This window comes from Crocuta crocuta, unplaced genomic scaffold (genome assembly GCF_008692635.1).
Source record: "Crocuta crocuta isolate KB4526 unplaced genomic scaffold, BGI_CrCroc_1.0 scaffold162, whole genome shotgun sequence".
In the NCBI taxonomy this organism is placed as follows: domain Eukaryota; kingdom Metazoa; phylum Chordata; class Mammalia; order Carnivora; family Hyaenidae; genus Crocuta; species Crocuta crocuta.
In genome coordinates, this window is record NW_027529433.1 from 676280 (window position 1) to 697530 (window position 21251).

Consider the following 21251-nt stretch of genomic DNA (forward strand, 5'->3'; position numbering starts at 1 on the left):
GTCTCAGTTTTTAAGTTTCTCCAAGTACAAAATAAGCAACAAATCTAAAAGACAGCTTATTAAAACATGTGATCTAACTTAAGGAGCTAAAGATAAGATACTGTAATTGACAGGCAAAATTAAAATGCCACTAAGAATCACAGAATCCTTAATTTTACTACCATGTATAGAAACAACGGGGATTGGTTAAGACACTCCAAAGTATTTTACCTCAACAGTGTATAAAATTAGACCTACAATAAATGTTCTAGTATGCTAATAAAGCTTTAAAAGCAAGACCCCAAGGATTACAATGCTTCCTAGTAACTGACTTGTATCCCAAAGCACAAAAATTATAGAGCACCAAATAAGATTTACAAAGTTTGGTATTCCAATCAAAGATTAATAGGAATGCAACAACAACAAAAAAGGAAATTAGATACATAATGAGCAGAAAAATCTATGAAAACCTACCCCAAAAGACTAAGGATTACAATGCTTCCAAGTAACTGACTTGTGTCCCAAAGCACAAAAACTAGAGAACACCAAATAAGATTTACAAAGTTTGGTATTCCAATCAAAGATTAAAAGGAATGCAACAACAACAAAAAAGGAAATTAGATACATAATGAGCAGAAAAATCTATGAAAACCTACCCCAAAAGAATAGATTACAGAATTAGTAAACAAATATCTTTAACAATTATTATCATCCTATTTCACATATTTAAGAATGTAAATCACTGGGTGGCTCAGTCGGTTAAGCTTCTGAATTCGGCTTAGGTCATGATCTTGCAGTATGTGTGTTTGAGCCCCACATTGAGTTCTGTGCTGACAGCTCAGAGCCTTGAGTCTGCTTCGGATTCTGTGTCTCCCTCTCTCTCTGCCCCTGCCCCATTCACTCTCTGTCTCTCTCTCAAAAATAAACATCAAAAAAATTTTTAAGAAAATAATCTTAGAAGCAGCTGGAAAAAACAAAATGGCACACTGCTTAGGTAGGAATAATGGTAAGAATGACAGCTGTCTAGCCAGAAGACAGAACAGCAACATTTTTAAGTTATGAAAAGAAAAAAAAAAATATCAACTGAGAAATTTATACCCAGTGAAAATATCTTTTAAAAGAAAGGTGAAATACAGACCTGACAGAATGATCACAATTAGACATGCCCAAAAGGTATCTTAAAGTCCTTCTAAAAGAAGGTGAATAATATTACAAGGAAATCTGAATCTACNTTCTGTGTCTCCCTCTCTCTCTGCCCCTGCCCCATTCACTCTCTGTCTCTCTGTCTCTCTCTCTCAAAAATAAACATCAAAAAAATTTTTAAGAAAATAATCTTAGAAGCAGCTGGAAAAAACAAAATGGCACACTGCTTAGGTAGGAATAATGGTAAGAATGACAGCTGTCTAGCCAGAAGACAGGACAGAAACATTTTTAAGTTATGAAAAGAAAAAAAAATATCAACTGAGAAATTTATACCCAGTGAAAATATCTTTTAAAAGAAAGGTGAAATACAGACCTGACAGAATGATCACAATTAGACATGCCCAAAAGGTATCTTAAAGTCCTTCTAAAAGAAGGTGAATAATATTACAAGGAAATCTGAATCTACACAGAGGAATAAATTGCTTCAGAAGGGGAAACTCTGTGAGCAAATACAACTGGAATAAAATATCTGCAAGTCACATATCTGACAAAGAAAAACAAACAACCAAACTAAAAAGAAAGCAAGTGAATGATGTGAACAGACACACAGAACAGAAAGCAAGCAATAAATAAAAATGAATTAGTGATGCACGCAAACAACTTACATCTATCTCAAAGGCATTATGCTCCTTGGAAAAAGAAGCCTATCTCTAAAAGTAACATACTTTATGATTCCATTAATACAATAGTCTTAAAATGACAAAACCACAGTGATGCAGAATAGATAAGTGGCTGCTGGGAGTTACACTGGAGAGTAGGTATGATTATGAAGGTATAGCATGAGGAAATGAAGCAGTTTCTTTGTGGTAACTGAAGAGTTCAGTACTATGATGGTGGTGGTGATTACATGAGTCCATATATAAAATAAAATTCACATAACCATCAACACACAAAAGCAAAACAAAGACAACATCAAAAAACCCCAGAATGCTTATAAAAACTGGTAAATCTGTATAAAGTCTGTTGTTCGGTCAATAAATAATATGATACCAATGTGAATTTCTTGCTTTTAGTGACAGTTATATATTGATATCAATGGGAAAGGTCAGTAAAGGGTACACTGAGCTTGGTTATTTGAGTGTCCAACTTCTGATTTCGGCTCAGGTCATGATCTCAGGGTCGTGGGGACTGAGCCCTGCATTGGGCTTTGCAATGAGCCTAGAGCCTGCTTAAGATGATCTCTCTCTCCCTCTGTCCCTCTCCCCTATGCTTGCTCTCTCCCTCTCTCTCTCTCTTTCTCTCTAAAAACAACAAAAAAAAGTTAAAAGTTAACTTTTAAAAGTTAAAAACTAAAAATAATAAAATGTTATAGAGTTTATAACATACATATAAGTAAAATGCATGATCACAGTAGCGTAACACCCTGGAGAAGTGAAACTCAAGCATATTGTTGCAGATTCTTAAACTATCTGTAAAGTACAACATTACTTCAAGATAGCCTGTGATAAGTTAAGGATGTATACTATAAAACCTAGAGAGGCAAGAAAACAGCATAAAATGAGCTAAATAAGCAAATCAAGACATAAAACAGAATTATAAAAAATCATTAGTCCAAAAGAAGGGAGAAGAGAGGAAAAAAGGAAATAAAGATGAAACAGATTTTAAAACTATCATTATCAATAATCACATAAAATGTAAATGGCTTAAAACCCCAATTAAAAGACAGAGATTGATAAGCTGGATATAAAAAAGCAAAATCCAACTATATTTTTTTTAACGTATATTTATTTCAGAGAAAGGGAGAGAGGGACAGAGCATGAGCAGGGGAGGGGCAGAGGGAGACAGCGAGACAGAATCTGAAGCAGGCTCCAGGCATCAAGCTGTCAGCATAGAGCCCCGTGTGGGGCTTCAACTCATGAACCGTGAGATCATGACCTGAACTGAAGTTGGACGCCCAACTGACTGAGCCGCCCAGGTGCCCCTCCAGCTATATGCTTCTTAAAAGAAACTCAATTTACTTAAAGACAAAAATAGTCAAAAGCAAAAGGATGGAAAAAAGATCATGCTAACTCCTATCAAAGTCTTTTTTTTAAAAGAATAGGAGTACTAATGTATTAAGCAGATTTTAGTTCAAAGAATCCTAAGGGTTGAAGGTCACTTCATAATGGTAAAAGGTCAAATCATTAAGAGGATATGACAAACCATTAAGGTTTGAACTTTATAACAAAGACTCAAAATACAAAAATCAAGACTTGATAGTACTTCAAGGAGAAGTAAACAAATCCATATTTACAACTGTATACTTGAACATGTTTTCAGTCACTGGTAGAACAAGTAAATAAAAATAAGCAAGAATACAGAAAGCTTAAGCAAGAACATCCACATTGACCTAGCTGACACTTTAGGAACAATCCACCCAAAAACAGCAGAATATTTCTTCCAAGTGCACTTATATCACTGAACAAGAAAGACCAGATTCAGGTCCTTATTACAAATCCAAATAAACTTAAAGGCTTCAAGTCATATGTTTTCTCACAACCATGGACCTAAATTAAAAACCAGTAACAAAAATATTTGAAATATCAAACAAAATAAAACAAAACAAAAAAACACTGGAACTAAATTACGAAGTTCCAAATAATCCATGAGTGAAAATTGAAATTAAAAGGGAAATTAGTAAATTTCTTTTTATTTAAACTGACAAAAAAATGACATACCAAAATTTGTGAAATACATTTAAAGCAGCGCTTGGTAGGAAATTTAGATCCTGAAACGCCTATATTAGTAAGAAGAAAGGTTTCAAGTCAATGGCGTAGGCTTCTGTTTCAGAACGCCTAATAAAAGATTTACAAGACCTACACTTTGAAACTACAAATAATGGCCAAGCGATTAAGGAATACTAAATCAATATTTCTCAACTTTGGCACTAATGATGTTTCAGACCAGTTACTTCTTTGTTGTGGAAGTCTATTCCTGTGCATTGTAGGATGTTTAGCAGCATCCCTGTCTTCTACCCACCTGATGCCAGTAGCTACTGCTAACTGTGGCAACCAAAAATGTCTCCAGATATTGCCAAATGTCCCTGGTAGAGCAAAATCTCCCCCAGTTGAAAACCACAGACCTAAATAAATGGAGAGATAGATCTGTTCACAAGACAAAAGACTCAATATTGTTAAGATGTCAGTTCTGCATATTTAAAGTATTCCCAATCAAGATTTCAGTAAACTTATTTGTAGAAACTGACATATTGATTCTACACCTCATAAGAAAATTTAACATATATACGAATTATCCAAAACAACTACGAAAAAGAACAAAGTTGAAGGACTTATATTATCTGATTAGAAGATATATTATAAACCTAACTATTCTAAACAGTTTGGGGATTGCACAGAGATACGTCAATAGATCAGTGAAGCAGACCAGAATCCAGATAGTGTCATATATAAAGTGGTTCTCAAACAAAGTAAAAGAAAATTCAGTGGAGAATTCAACAAATGATGCTATAACAACTGAATAAACATATGCAAAAAATGAGCTTCAATCCATACCCTGCACTGTAAATAAAAATTAACTCAAAATGTGTCACAGACTCTAAATGTAAAACCTAAAACTATAAAACTCATACATGAGAGCTCAGGAGAAAACCTATCATCTGAAGGTAGGTAAATATTTATTAGACACCATATCAAAACCATGACCCATAAAAGGAAGAAATTCAACTTCCTTAAAATTAAGAATGTCTCCTCCTCTCCCATAAACAAGAATAAAGTATTCCCAAATCATGAATCTGTTAAGGAACTAGAATGTAGAACACATATAGAACTCTTTAAAACTAAGTAAAACAAAAAACCCAATAGAAAAATAAGATCAGAATAAATAGGTCAGTAAAAAAATTATACTGATGGTAAATATCATTAGACATTAAGGGAATGCAAATGAAATACAATGAAACACTATCACAAAACCAACAGAATATCTAAAATTAAAAATATGAACTGGAATGTTTCATATATTGTTGGTGGGAATACAAAATAGTACAGCCAGTATGAAAAACCATTCATTGGTTTCTTAAAATAGTATATATTCACCTGCCATTTAACTCAACTATTCTTTTTTTTAATTTTTAAGTCTATTTATTGAGAGATAGAGAGATAGCACTATCTATTTCAAAAGTCTATTTAAGAGAGAGAGAGAGATAGCACAAGTGAGGGAGGGGCAGAGAGAGGAAGAAAGAGAGAATCCCAAGCCCCACGTGGGGCTTGAACTCAATACCCATGAGATTATGACCTGAGCCAAAATCAACACTCAGATGGTTAATTGACAGAACCACCCAGGCACCCCTTAAGTCAACCATTCTGCTCCCAAGTATTACCCAAGAAAAATGAAACATATTTCCACACAAAATCATTACACAAATATTCATGGGGCCTCATTTCTTATAGTCCAAAACTAGATATCACCCAAATGTCTATCAAGCATTGAATGTATAAATTGGGGTATACTCATAAAATGCAACTCACTGGTAATAAAAAAAAAAAGGAAGAAAGAAAGAGAAATGAACGATTCACACAATAACCTGGAAGAATCTCAAAATAATTATGCTGAGTGAAAGAAATCAGACCAAAGCGGGGGGCGGACTACCTACTGTAAGATTGTATTTATATGAAATTCTAGAAAAAAGTATAATAATCTATAGTGACAGAAAGTGGCCGTATGGGGACTGAGTGGAGAGACAGGCAGGAGCGGAAGGTGAGAATTGTGAAGGTAAACAAAACAATCTGCTGGGGAATGAGGATATCATTACCTTGACTGTTTTCAAAGTTTGTTAAAATTTATCAAACTGTGTACTTTCTATATGTACATTACATAACAATAAAGCTCAAAAGTCAAAATAAATGAGTTGCTGATACACAACACACCATGGAGAATCTCAGAAACACTATGTGAAGTTACATATAAGAGTTCAATGTATGGTTGCATTTATATGAAATTCTAAAACAGCCAAAGCTAATCTGTAATGACAAAGAACAGTTTAGAGGTTGCCTGGGGCCTGGAGGGTAGGCAGGGTTTGAGAAGAGGGAGGGTCATTGGGGACTGACTGAAAAGAGGCATGAAGGAATGTCTGGAGTGATGAAAAATGTACATTTAATACAAAGTACACTTTATCATATGTACATTACACCCTAATAAATTAAAAAAAAAAAAGTTTCCGATTTTTAAGACACACCTGGGTGGCTCAGTTGGTTGAGCATCAGACTTCGGCTCAGGTCATGATCTCAGGGCTTGTGGATTCAAGCCCATTGTTGGGCTCTGCACTGACAGTTCAGAGCCTGGAGCCTGCTTTGGATTCTATGACTTTCTCTCTCTCTGTCCCTTCCCAGCTCGTGTTCTGTCTCTGTCTCTCTCAAAAATAAATATTTTTTAAAAATTTGTTTTAATCAAAAAAAGAGGCCTAGATTCTATCCTACCTCAATACTTCTGCTTTCCTTAGGAACTAGTTTAGGCTTTCAGGACCTGTCTCCTCACATATAAACAGTGACAGGGTGAAGTGAGTAGGAAATTAACTGACAAGTAAGAAGCAAATATTAATAAACGCACTCAAAAAACTCTTTCTCAAGTGTAGTTTTTCCATGTTATAGTCTATTTCTGTCTTTAAGTTGTTTCTTTCATGAACAATCCTAAAACTAAAAAATAATGACTTTGAGATGAAGGCAAGAAAATGCAAAAGTTCTCAAAGATAAAACAGTATAACTGAAAATTAATAATTTTCTTAAAGTAAAAACTCCATGGTCTCTTCTATGGCATAACTAGAGAGTACATACTTTGAACAGGATTTCTGTACCACCTAGATTACTGATTTAGTTCCCACATTCTGAAGAGGTAGGAAAATTATGAAGTGTTTAATATAAAAATGGAAGATGTGTACAAATATTTCTATTACAGAAATAAAGAATACTATTATTTTTTTCAGGCATTCAAACAACACATTTGCAACCCATACTCTCACAAATCTGAAAGCCATTACCATTTTTTGACAAACTCTTTGGCAGAGAATCATAATAAATGCTCAAATTTTGATATTTCATCTGGAAATATCCATTTGAATCCAAAGTCCCCAAGTCACAGGAACACAAGACAATTATACAGGATTTTGGACTGGTGTTTTTACAAACAACTTTTGCTGCATTTATTTTACCTATTTTTTAATATATCTGAGAATGAAAATTAAATAGCTATAGGGAAGTTATGTGAGCTTAGAATGTATTTTTTACTTAAAAAGTTACAATATACAGCAAGATACAAATTGGCCTGTACCTTACTAGATGTTGCAACATTTTCTGAACTCAAACATGATTGAAACAATTATTTATAATGAAAATACTACAGAAAAAAAAACCTGTAATAATAAAAGGGAAACCTTCTAAATGACATTTCAATCTCTAATAAATGTTAACATGTAGAAATTGATAGTTGCCCCTCTATATCCACCTTCCCCTTTTTACACAGTAAAGGAAATTTCTGGGCATAAAACACAGCTGATGATCACAGTTCAGATTTCCTTGTGGCGAGGTGAAGCTTTGTGACATAGTTCTGGACAATGGGATGTAAGCAAAAGTAATATATGCAACTTTAGGTCATGGCCTTAAAGAAAACGCACATGCTCTTCATTTTCTCCTTAATACAGTCCTATTGTGGAAAAGGTGAATGAAACAGTAAACCAAGAGCAGCTTCCTTGGACCACAAGATAAAAACTGTTCAAAATGGCAAGGTGGGGCATGCTCAGGTGGCTCAGTCTGTAGCGCAGTGAGTCCAGAGTCTCTGCCTCTCACCAACTCACTCATGGTCTTGCTCTCTCTCTCTCTCTCAAAAATAAACAAAAAATAAAAATGTCAAGGCAACGATTTTAAAAAGCCTGGGCCTCCAACATCATAAAGCCATGATATTAACCCAGGACTTCCTATTTATATTTTTAAATCAAAGAAAAACAAACCTCCATGGTACTTAAGTTGTCAAATTTTCAGGCTAAACTGTATCCCAGCTTCTCACAGTGGGGGCAGGGGAGACAAAGGAAAAGGAAATAAAAATAAACTTTACTATAATTCTAAGAGAGACCTGTAGCCAATTCTTGTGTGTTTGTTGTGTGTATGTGTGTGTGTGTGTGTGTGTGTGTGTTTGTGTATATTAAATTTAATTGTGCTTCAAACCTCATGACTTTCCTTCATTAGGGCTATTTTTAGAGCTATAAAACTGTAATATGTTAGATGACCTGTAATGAACCCAAGAAATCACTTTAAACCTTTACAGATGAGAAAACAAAGATATGAGCAAATAATGAGCCCAAGGTTATTCTTATCAAAAATTATTAGGTCTTTTTTTGTGGCTCATAAACAATTATTTTTCTGAAGAAAAAGAACAAGTTATGAAGCCAAAAAAGGAAAACATTATTAACTAAGATGTACTGTTTGCATGACAAAGAATATACTGCAAAATCAGGAATTGCATTTGGCAAAAAAAAAAAAAAAAAACAATGACACAGGTAAATGAAAAAATCTCTCCTGAATGGGGGGCTACTAGTTATAATGAAGAGATGGGTTCTAAATACTTGCACTAAAGTATGTTTTCAACTAGAATAATCTACTGCCAACAGAAAAATATTGGTGATAGGGCAGGAAGGGTCCTAGAGATCTGTACTGTGTGGAGAAAGATAATGTATAGCTGGTCATTCAACATTTATTCCAATGGGGATTAAGTTAAAATAAAACAGCTATGCTATCTTTAAAGAAAAACTAACTAGAGTATAAATAAAATTTTGGGTGTTATGAGCTCAAAAGCAATCTCATGAAAATTATGTATGCACACTCCCTCCAAAAAATGTATACAACATACACATTATACATTTTTAAATATTTCATTGGTTTGGATTGACAATTATTTCACTGTGATAAAACATAAGACAATATTTCCAAAAACTCAGATTTTGTTTAACACAAAACCAGTCATTACTTCCTTTAAAAAAATTTCTTTTATGGTAGTTCTGCACCCAACGTGGGGCTTGAACTCACGACACTGAGATGAAGAGTCTCACGTTCTACCAGTTGAGACAGTCGGGTGCCTCTAACAAATATTTTTTAAAACCATATTTTATATGAATTTCAAATATGTCTTAAATGACTGAATACTCAAAATGTTCAAATTATCCAGTGATCTCCAGCACAGAAGTAAAAACATAAAACTTCTTGAACTGATAGCAACAAATGCCTAAAAACCCCAACGCTGAGGGTTATAAAACTGGTAGTAATTGTACTTAAAACTCATGGGATATACTTTGCATTGGGAGAGTAACCTTATGTCAACAAATGACCGGATTCACTACAACTCTCTGAACTGAATCTACGTTCATTCTTTTCTTGTAAGTATAAGAGGTCATTTTTGGCCACAATCAGATGTCTGTGTCCATCAAGCAAAGGTTTACAAATTCCTTTTAAATTTTTAGGTCATCCAAAGCACTATAGCCTTAAAAAGTATTCAGCCATGTGTCCAATTCTCTGAGTATTTTTGCCAGCAGGTGACTTTATTAGATACTGTCACTCTGAAATTCAATTTCAGAATTATATCCTAAAGCAGTGGAAGATTCCCATGGCAGTTTGGCCAAATAAACTTGCAATTTTCATCTGCATCCAGAAGGCTGACCACAGCACCGCAAAATCAAAGTTATACTTTACTCGAATATCTGAAAATGTCTCTCAAGTAACCCAAGTCATGAATAAACTTGTCAAAGTCTTCAGAGCACACCATTTCTTTTTCTCATAAGCAAATTAATAGATGAGAAATAAGGAGGCAGTTATCTAAACTACAGTGTAGTGCTCTAAGACATATCCTTTAGGGAACCCAAACACTTCTGCATTACTGGGAATCTCTTATTCTGTTTCCGTTTCTTAAGAAAACCTGTTGAAAAGGTAGTGTTTCAAGGTTTTCTCTCTCTCAATAAAGTTGATTATGTTCAAGGTGGTAAGCAAGATACCTTTTAGGATAACTGTCACAGTTTTTAAATGCTGACTCATGCCAAGCCAATTGTAAAAGACATAAGTCATGAATCCTTGAAGTCCTTTCTTCACAAAAGCAGCAAAATCAGATGTACTGCCAAGCATGGTAAGTACTCCATCTAAGTCGAAGCAAACCGCCCAATGTCAAAGATACCAAAAGCCTTTCAGGCCTCCAACAGGTACCTCACAATCTTGGAATTTGTTATGCATCAGTGTACATAAAACAGATAAAAACCAGAAACTAGCTATATGAAATAATGTCAGTCACTACACATTAATGCTTGTTTAATGGGAAATAGCATTACTCCCAATTTGATGATAATCTGCTTCAAAGTATAAGAAATGATCCACAGCTCTATAGTACATAATATCCTTCGATTGTGCTTCAGCCATAGGAAAGAACACTTTGTGATAAATAATGAAATTTCAGCAGTCCGTCAGACTTTATTTAACCTATTTTAGATTATCATGTTAAGGACCTCAGTATATTGAAAGGCACATAAATTGGATAAGTAGAAAAAGTGTGTATCTTCTAAACAGCAATAATTACTGAAGCCAGTCTCTCTGTGTTATTCTCTATAAGTTAACATACATTTCAAAATAATGATTCCATCTGTTGCTTTACATGTTTCTTTAATTGGTGAAATCCCTTTAATCATTCTGAATGAAAGAGTCATTTTAAAGGAATTTTTTTTTAACTCAATTTAGTTACAGCACAAATTGCCAATAACTGTCTCTAAACATAATGGGCTAAAAATTCCCCTCCCTTTCTTCTACTATAGACCTCATTTCAGAATGCTAAACCACTGGTAAAAGGCAAATAATTCAATCTCTAATTATCTCATAAAGTTGGGTAAAATATATAAACAGTACATTTTGATACAGGGTTGATACACAAACCACCTACTTTGATCTGAATTGGTATAGGAACTGAAGAGGACAAGTAGCAGATATTTGTCTGTAAACTATGTAAGCCTTGAAAAGCTTGGGTTGAAATTTATTCCTATTTTAGTATTTCTAAGCATGATATATAAATAAAATACCTTAATTCCTAAGGATATGTCTTACTACACCTAACTGTTTCAATCTAGAATTTCAAACACATTCTAATAAAGTTGAGATTAAGTTATCATTATTAAATATGCAATAGTAAATATATGTTCTTTCTTAAAATCAGTATTTCCCCAAACATATCACAATAAACCTTGCCTCAACAGTCGAAAGCTTCTGATCCCACCTTTCACAACTGTTCATTCATGTAATTATCTCTATAATCCTTATTTTTAAAGCATTAGCAACTAAATACATTTCTTAATAATTATTTTTCACAATTCATTAATATGAAGCATTTAATGACTCTAATGTTGAAAGAAGCATTCTTCCAACTTGGAAACCAAGTACTTTTCAAACTTTGATTTCCCAGGTATTCTGGAAATAAGCTAGTTACTTAGATAACTCCTCAATAAATGCTCTGACATTTTACCACTTACAATATTAAGGAAAGTTTTACTTACTGAAACATCTTTCAGGTTTTTCTCAAAGGAGAAATGACAAGATTCTTTAGAAAAATCAAACTTGTACACATCAGTTGGTCCTCCTCCTGATGCCAATGCTTTCCTCAGTTCGTCAACATATTTCTCTTTTTCCATGGCCATGTCATCAGCTTCTTGAGAAATTTCTGATTCGGAAACTATGGGGGACATAAGTAAAAAGGTTTGAAATAAAAAATAAAATCCTAAACATGAGAACATATTTGATTACCTGTTGCTACTAATTTATCACTTACGTAACAAAAATTTAAATGAAAGACAAAACCAATCCCCATACCACACGTTTTTAAGTAAAATTATACTTTTAGCTGAGCGAACAATTTTTATATGTTTTTACTATTTATTTTTGAGAGAGAGAGAGAGTGATCAGGGGAGGGGCAGAGAGAGAGAGGCGCAGAGAATCTGAAGCAGGCTCTGTGCTGACACTGACAGCAGAAAGCCTGATGCGGGGCTCGAACTCATGAACCATGAGACCATAACCTGGGTTGAAGTCACACGCTTTACTGACTGAGCCACCAGGTGCCCCAAACTACCAATTTTTAAGAAACATGTTAATTTAGCCTCAAGTCTCATCTGAAAAATATTAGATTTCTTGCATTTTATTCTGTCCTCAAAAGAAATACATACATTGTAAATTACTAGAAAAAACTACCATCTTGTATACCTGCTCTTAGGTCAAAGTCAGATAAATTATTTCTTATAATGATTAATAACCTAAGTATTTTATAACATCTTCCTTGTCTCAATTATTAAAGAGATTAAATAGTTTATAGCCTATATTTCACTCACATGGGCTGACTCAAATTAAAATAAAAATGGAGTTCATTCTCATCTCATTATGTGCCAACAATAAAGAAGGTAGATGAGGCAGGTATTGAGGAAGGAAAGAGAAGTGAATTAATATTTATTGAGTGTCACCTGTGTGACATTCATTGTATTATAGATCCGGCTTCCAATTCTGTTACCTAGGAATATTGAAAGCTGATGCTCTACTCATCTATAGAATTTTTTTTTCAACAATAATATTCTCAATTCTAGATATTCTCTTTCTTTTCCATAATATTCTGTTCTTACCACACCCTTCCTTTAAATACCTGAAGGCTTTAAACATATCTAAGATTTCTTCCAGATCAGTCTCTATGCAGAGTGTCTGGAATATTAGTTACATTTCTATTATCTGCTGACACATTCTCATTCTGGTTTTTCCCTTTCACACTTAGTAATGTTTGAACAAGGCTCTCCTCTAGCCAGAGTATCATCTGCCCTGGGAAACAGAGGTGGCCTTAAATGAAGGTTGCTAATCTACCTCTCTTGGAGTCTCTACAGGTCTTAACAGCTCTGGACCAGTTTTGAAAGTTAATTTCTTCACCTGGTTTTATCACTTGAAGAACAGAATTTCAAACTTAAATCCCCTACCCCTCATCCATACATAACAGACTCAGGGATCTGATTTTTGTTTGTGGATTTTTTTAAAGTTTATTATTCATTTTGAGAGACAAAGGAGAGGGGCAGGGGAGAGAGAAAGAAAGAGAATCCTAAGCAAACTCTGTGCTGCCAGTGTGGCCCCAACAGAGCTTGACCTCACAAAATCAAGAGTCGGATGTTAACTGACCACTCAGGTGCCTCTGATTTTTGTTCATACTTTTATCCATTCACAGCAATTAGTGACTAGTCTGATTCTCTGTTCCATCTTCAAACCAGAGTGTAGCTTTTTGTTTTTGTTCTGTTTTGCTTTTTTAAGATGAGTTCATTAACCAGGTAACTTTTCAGTTTGCTTTTTTTATACTGAGAACTGAGTTCCAGTTCCTTAAGAGACCAGCCCTCTTAACATTCTGCCCCATTCAGGTAGTGCAGTCACAGTCATTAATTTAGACATACATCCAGTTCAGATATTCCATAGAACTACGGTTAAGTTCTAGTTCCCATTAACCGCTTTGGTTTTTGGATACCTCAAAAGCTGCAATATGTCTTTTTGCTTTTCAAACTACAAGACTTAATCTAACATTTGTTTGGAATGTGTGTGTGGTTGGGTGGTTTCCTGTGTCAATTCAGACTACTATAACGATGAAAGACTCATGTGGTCCCATCCTTGTATATTCAAAGGTTACATTTATCCATTTTATTCCTTATTACACTAAAAGGTAGACATTTTCATTTCTCAAATGATAAAATTGAGGCTCAGAGCAAGTAATGCTCTATGGGCACAGAGTAGATAGGTTTGTCAAACTGGGGTTCATACTTATGGTCTCTCTGCTTGTTTTGTTTTGTGGTGAGGCAGATAGGAGACATCAGAAAAATGATTTCTTTCCAAATTAAAAACAACACATTAGTATGATATACTACGGAAAACAATGGCATCTTTACTAAAGAGTCCCCAAAAATAGAACATGGATTTTTCATTCCTTTGGTCTGAATGCTATCAAGTGTCTGGAAGCCTCATGATAGGCAATGAAGAAAAGGATTTGAAATATCTCCACATATTTTTCATTATCCTTTTTTGGTAAATTCCAACACTGAAATATGAATGTTAACACAGACTTTAAAAAGAGGTAAGAATAAAAATATTTTACATTCTTTTTTATTAAAATATTTTATATTCTTTTTTTTAATGTTTTTTATTTTTGGGAGCAAGAGAGTTGCGGAAAGGCAGAGAGCGAGGGAGACAGATGATCCGAAGCAGGCTCTGGGCTGACAGTAGAGATTCCCATGTGGGACCTGAACTAATAAATCATGAGATCATGACCTGAGCCGAAGTCAGACGCTTAACCGACTGAGCCACCCAGGTGCCAATATTTTATATTCTTTATGTGATTTTACAGCTTCAAAAATACTTTCGTATATTTTGCTTATCTCTGAAACAAAGGTGTATTTAAGATGATCATCACTATCAAATCTACTGACCTTCCAAATGCCCCATTAGGGCTTCTGGAAAAAAAAAAAAAACAAAAAAATAAAAACAAGACGACAAATGCTTTCTTTTAAGGAATAATTTCATATTTTATAGTTTGGAAGAGTTATAAACACCTAGGAAGAGAAAATATTTCACAGAGGAATAGGGACTACATCTGTAGGAAACCATCTTTAATGCCACTACAGAAAAATTTATAAGAAAACACAAAAGAAAATAAGGTCAACTGAGGAAACATCCAGTAAAAAGCATTCTAAATTTCATTCAAATGAAAAGATATCTACCTGAAAATATTTCAGAGAATTTATTGATTAGATTCACTTGTTCAAAACAATGCTTAATCAGCATCTACTATGTGCCAGGTACCATACTATGCATCAGGACCGCAAGTTTAACAGACAGAGAAAAATGCCAGCCTTATGCAGCCGAGATTCAAGTGCTAGCTAACATCTGAGGTACTCTCTTCTATATCCTCTTATGTTATGCCATATGTGAAATGCTGTGACGGTTATTATTACAGAATATGACATTTTTGAGAGGAAAAAACATATGAAAGGAAATTTCCTATTTACACTTCCCCCTTTAAAAACTGTGGGAAAAAATTAAGAAAAAATGTACTTGAACATTTCCATTATTGGTAAATGTGAAATTCTGACTGCCTATTTAAAACTTCAATCCTGGAAAAACTTGGTCACCAGTTTTGAATTTTGTGCTAAGAACATCTGGAAGAAGCACAGCTGTAAGCATTCAATGCTCCAAAACCTTTGGTGACCAAAAATAAAAGCCATGGAAATAATAAAATTCAGCAAGGATACAGCTGAACTGCATAATAATGGTATAAAAAGAGAGCAGGCCAACATGACCAAAAACCAAGGAATTGTTCTCAGACATGCAGGATCCAAGAAAGCATCACATTAATACTATTTGTGGGTCGATGAAGATGTAAATTAGAAGATTTTCCTCTTTTGGATTCTTATGTATAAGGCACTGAAGACTGTGCATATCCTAGTTTGTGTCAGTGCTTCAAAGACCACCTTATCATCCCATTAGGGATCTTGTTTTTTAATGTTTATTTATTTATTTTGAGAAAGAAAGAAAGAGAAAGCACATGCAAGCATGGGAGGGACAGAGAGAGAGAGAGGATCCCAAGCACGCTCTGCATTATGAGTGCAGAGTCCAAAGTGGGACTCTATCTCACAAACTGAGATCCTGACCTGAGCCAAAATCAAGAGGCAGATGCTAACCACTGAGCCACCAAGGCTCCCCCTATTAAGGATCTTTGATGGTATCACATCACGAACCCATTCTACTACATTTATTAAAAATCCTTTGTCCACTGGACCCTGTCACATAATCACCATAAAGGTCACTAAATATCAATGTTTAGGCCAAATATAAGTGGATATAATTATATGATAATAAATGTGTTTAAATAAAGTTTAATTTACTTTTCAATGAACTTTAAACTATTCTAGAGATGGGTAATGTTTCTTCTCACTGACTGAAATTCTTATAAAGGTCACGTAATAGTCATCAATCATTAACCTACTTTGTGACTTAGCTCTGCGATATAACCCTCTATAATGTTGAAGTGATGACAGACCACATGATAATTAGACCTCAAAACATTCATTAGATAAAACATTACTAATGGAAAAGAAATCAGTGAATTCAGTGTGTGGGAGATTAAAAGGAACCCCACATCCTTTTAATCTCACTCAAATGAAAAGAAAAAAAAATTATCCAAATTGAAGGCTGCAGCAATCAAAAAGTTGTATAAAAAAAAACAGGATGAGGTATAGGAAGGAAATCCATTTTCATGTTTCAATTATGTAATTGTTTCAATGTTCTTAATCATGTTATTGTCGATCTATAAAGTGCCAAACCAAATCATATTTATGTAATAAGCCTTAAGTAAACATGAAAACAATATTATTTGGCTTGATATTTTGTCCCTGAAATTTACACAAGAAAACAGAAATGAATAATGAAAGATATACATTTGTGAGATTAAAACCTTAATATCTTTGAAAATAAAATGACCATATATGGTACATTACAAAATGTTCTGTTTGAAAGCCTGTTTGGCAAGGAAGCCAAAATATTAACGATCCACCAAAGGATACAGAAGTTACATATCACATTTTTCTCACACTATTCATTAGCTGAAAAACAAATAGCAAAATATACATTTACAATCAATGCCAACAATAAATAAATATACAACTGGAGTTTTCATTAAAAAATATGCTAGCTCTAAAATAAATGGTTCTCTTTCTTTTCTTTCCTAGCAAGTTTTATATATTTGATTTTATATCTTTTCATTCTCTCTTTCAAAGAATATCTATTGAGCATGTATGTCCTAGGCACTAGTTTAGATATTTCTAAAGAATGATTGATGAATCATATGCATTCCTTGCTCCTAATGAATCTACACTAGTGAAACAATACTCATAATAATAATATTAAGAGCAACTGCCAGCGCATTCTGTTTGACATGGCAAATTGTTCCATAAATGTGAATTCAGCTTAAATTTCTGGTTAAATCAAGATTTAAGAATCAGAGTACTTTTTTATTCCCAATCCTTAAGGATAAAAAAAATTAAAACAACATATTATTGCTCTTTGCTTTGGTGAATGAGATTTACTAACTAGATTTGAATTCAATTGTTTCTTTCGGTAATTAAGGCTCCTAAAGCATCTTAAGGTCATGTGTCTAATCATAACTTATTATACGGAATAAGCCATTTGTCAACTGTGAATATCTATGTTATAAATACATTATTCACTATTCCTTACATACAAGCAACCACTTCACCTAGGACCGGCCTCCTGGACTGTGCAGTTGAAACTACTCTTCTCTCTAGATAACTGGCATTAACCTACTGCCATGATCTTCAACCCTATGCACCTCCTTTTCAAAACAGATTTACTGTCACCTGGGTATACTTTCACCAGCATACAAACAAATAATCTGACAAGTTCTTCTCAGTCCTAAATGGCAACAACTTATTTTTCTTATACAGAAATTAAAACGACGGCACCTGGGTGCCTCAGCCCATTAAGTATCTGACTCCTGATTTCAGCTCAAGTCATGAGCTCAGGGTCATGAGATCAAGCCCCACATCAGGCTAAATGCTAAGCTTAGGATTCTCTCTCTCTCTTCCTCTGTCCCTCTCCCCTTCTCGCTCTCTTAAAAAAAAAAAAAAAAAAAAAAGGAAATATTCAGCTTATATAGATACCATAACAAGTACTGCAAACATTATCCTTGAAAATTCTTTATTTTAATAATACTTACATCAGCATTCCTTGCTCTGTAAAAAAACAAGAATAAAAAAAAAACCCCAAAAAACTCTGCAAGTATAAATTCAGTTTGACTGCACTGTGTAACAGAATTTTTACCATTCAAGAAAGAAAACTTTAGCACATAATTTTAAAAATGATATAATAATCACAATAATAAGTTTTACAGAAATATTTTAAAATTGATAGAAGATATAAATGGTATATAAATTAACATGACAAAATTATTTTACCTAAAACATGGCTTACAATATAACTCTAGAAATAACTGTTGTATAACTACATAGTTTTTCCTATCTTTCAATACAATATTTTAATAGAGCATAAATCTTTACTATATGAGCAAAACATAATTCTATTTTCTTTTTAGACTTGCCATGTTCCATAAATAATTAACTGCAGGGGCATCACACTTTTTAAAAGATCATTGCCAGAGATACATTAAAGTCTGTTTCATGAAAAAATAGTCAAAACACCACATACGGTTTGAACCTTGGTTTGCAAAATTTTACGCTATGGATTCTGTTTTGTTTTTGTTACATATGTAATGCATGTACACTAGAAAATAATTCAAACAATTTAAATGTGTGAAATAAAAAGCAAATCACCACCACCCCACTCCTCCAAGCCAACACAATCCCTTGGCCCAGCCAACCCACCTTCCTATGCCTCGCAGTACTTCCCTGGGGTCCTGAAAATACATACACATGTAAAGTACTATTTATGTTTTGTATAAAAACATCATTTAAAAACCATGACCAACTCTAAGTATTAAGATTGAACTAGTAACCAGAATTTGCTGGGTTACATGCTTATTTCTCTATCCTTCTATTAATGTTAATTATAGAAAATGGCATTAAATCTTGTAAAACTATGTGTAAATTAGACAATAATAAAAAGTAAAAGCAATCATGCTCATTTTACCCAGTACCTACTAAAGACACACTTTAATATGAAGAATCACTGAGAACTAAAAACAGCACATAACTGAGGTTTCACCTTTAAAAATTTTGCTTTGAATATTACCTGTCCCAGTCCATGCTGACTGACCATCAGTAAGTGTAATAAGAAAACCAGATCCTAATGTTCTCTCCCAAGTAATTTGTAGAAAATGAATTATATCAGGTTCAGAAGCAAAACAAATTCTGCTTACTTTCCTTTCCATTTCTGGCCACCTGTTACAAAAGAAATTAATATTTTTATAAGAAACTTTGGCTATAAAATACTAATTTTTTTTAAATTTTCTTAATGTTTATTTTTGAGAGACAGACCATGAGTGGGGGAGGAGCAGACAGAGAGGGAGACACAGAATCTGAAGCAGGCTCCAGGCTTCGAATTGTCAGCACCGACCCCAACATGTGGCTCAACCTCATAAACCATAGCTCATTCCTTGAGCCAAAGTCGGAAGTTTCACCGACAGAGCCATCCAGGTGCCCCAAATAAGAATGTTTCCTATACTGGTCAATCAGCTACACAAAGCACCAAGGAAATCTTAAAACAAAACACTATATAATAGTTAACCAACCATCAAACAGTAAATCATAGTTCTACTCAATATTGATTTATAATTTTTACAGATAAACAAAACAGAGGTCCATAAGTGGCAAATGAGTTGCTCAAATTGTGTGCTGAAAAATTACTATACCCAGCAACATGAAAACTAAAGACTTTTCTTCCTAATCCCACTTTTATTTCTAATGATTAGAGGTTCTTTTTCTACGAATTCAAAAACCATTTTTCTAATTAATCTAGAATCTTGCCCAAACTGACCTCAAACTTACCAAGCTGTGGTATGACACATAATTTGATTCAAATCAAATAACTATATTTGTTCTAATACTGGACTATCCTTTGACTATGTGTGTGCTTTATTAGGGGATGATTAAGAGGTGCCTGGGTGGCTCAGTCAGTTAAGCATCTGACTTCAGTTCAGGTCATGATCTTACAGTTAGTGAGTTCGAGCCCCACTTTGGGCTCTGTGCTGACAGCTCAGAATCCAGGGCCTGCTTCAGATTCTGTGTCTCCCTCTCTCTCTTCCCCTCCCGAACTCACACTCTCTCATTCTCTCAAGAATAAACATTTAAAGAAAAGAGAGATGCTTAAGCTGTAAAAACCAACATCCAAAACAAAAAATACCCTAAAAATTACAAATACACATAGAAAAAAACATTACAAAAACATTACAAAAGTAAAAATGAGGAACAAAGCACAAATTTTCAAAGATGAAAAACTAGAGAGAATTTTTCTTTAATCACAAAATAGGAATCTCTTGCTAGATGATCCTTAATAAGCTAAAAAGAATTCTTTAATCTTTTATTTGGGCAGGAGAGTACAAAATTTCTTCCATTTTTATGATCAATATGCATAATATGCTGTAAAAATCCAAAGTAAATTACTAACTGGCAATTCATTGGCAATTGATTAGTAAGTTTTAACAAGAGCAAAATCTTAAATCAGTTTTAATTCACTTTCTCAATTTAAAACTTTTATATTCTCATAAAGCATATTATTTTTCTCAATTAGCAATTGAATATGAAAATAAAAACAACTGAATATGAAAAACTTCCTTTGTCAGCTCTTCACACAGCTGAATATGAAAATAAAAACAACTCACTTTGTCAGCTCTTCATAAAATAATACTAATTTTACTACAAATCTCTATCATCTGGGAGTAGGCGGGCTGTTTAATTACAGATTGCTAGAGCTATTCTATCTTACAGTAAAGAGCACAAGGAAGTGGGGCAATTTGCAGAATAAAAGAAAAAGTATCTAAAATTAAGAATGTAAGATACCTAAATCGATAACAATAACTTTAACTTCTACCTAAAGTACTCGGAAGACTGTTTATTATTCTTCTCAGTAAGAGACAAAGTTTAAAAAAAACATACTTGTAGCCACATCAATTAAGCATGTTTATGTGTTAATAACATACAAATCTGTAGGTTTGACTATAACATAATCACTGAAAAATTATAATTCTTTTTAAGTATTTCATTTAGTCAAAAATTCTTCCTACAAAGAGGTTTTTGTTTTATTTTGTTTTGGTGTCTTGTTTTTTTGGGGTTTTTTGTTTGTTTGTTTGTTTTTGGCCTAGATGTGCTTACTTCTAAAATGTTTTATCCATTTGGGAATATTTTCTCTTAAATCAATTAGTCAAAACCACTTACCATGCAGCTAATTACTCACAGGCTCTGTAATCCTTAAATTTGAAAATTACTGGAAAATGCATATTACTGTTTTTCTATCCCATTCATTGAAAAAGACACATAGCTAAAAGACTTACATAATTCTAATAGGCCTCAAATCCACAACTTTGGCGGG

At 33.7% G+C, this 21251-nt stretch overlaps 1 protein-coding gene across 8 annotated transcripts in view; it reads right to left on the reverse strand.

The window, feature by feature from the left end:
- The window catches only part of XRCC4 (X-ray repair cross complementing 4), a 262099-nt gene that overhangs the window by 227994 nt on the left and 12854 nt on the right, over positions 1-21251 (reverse strand). For 7 of the 8 annotated variants that reach the window (XM_077759852.1, XM_077759851.1, XM_077759850.1 and 4 more), the window contains exons 2-3: positions 18957-19105; positions 11684-11859 (exon numbers count right to left, since the gene is read on the reverse strand). In XM_077759852.1, coding sequence (XP_077615978.1) covers positions 11684-11859; positions 18957-19105 — 325 coding nt within the window. The remainder of the gene's footprint in view (positions 1-11683; positions 11860-18956; positions 19106-21251) is intronic. The other variant, XM_077759856.1, reaches the window with a different exon arrangement.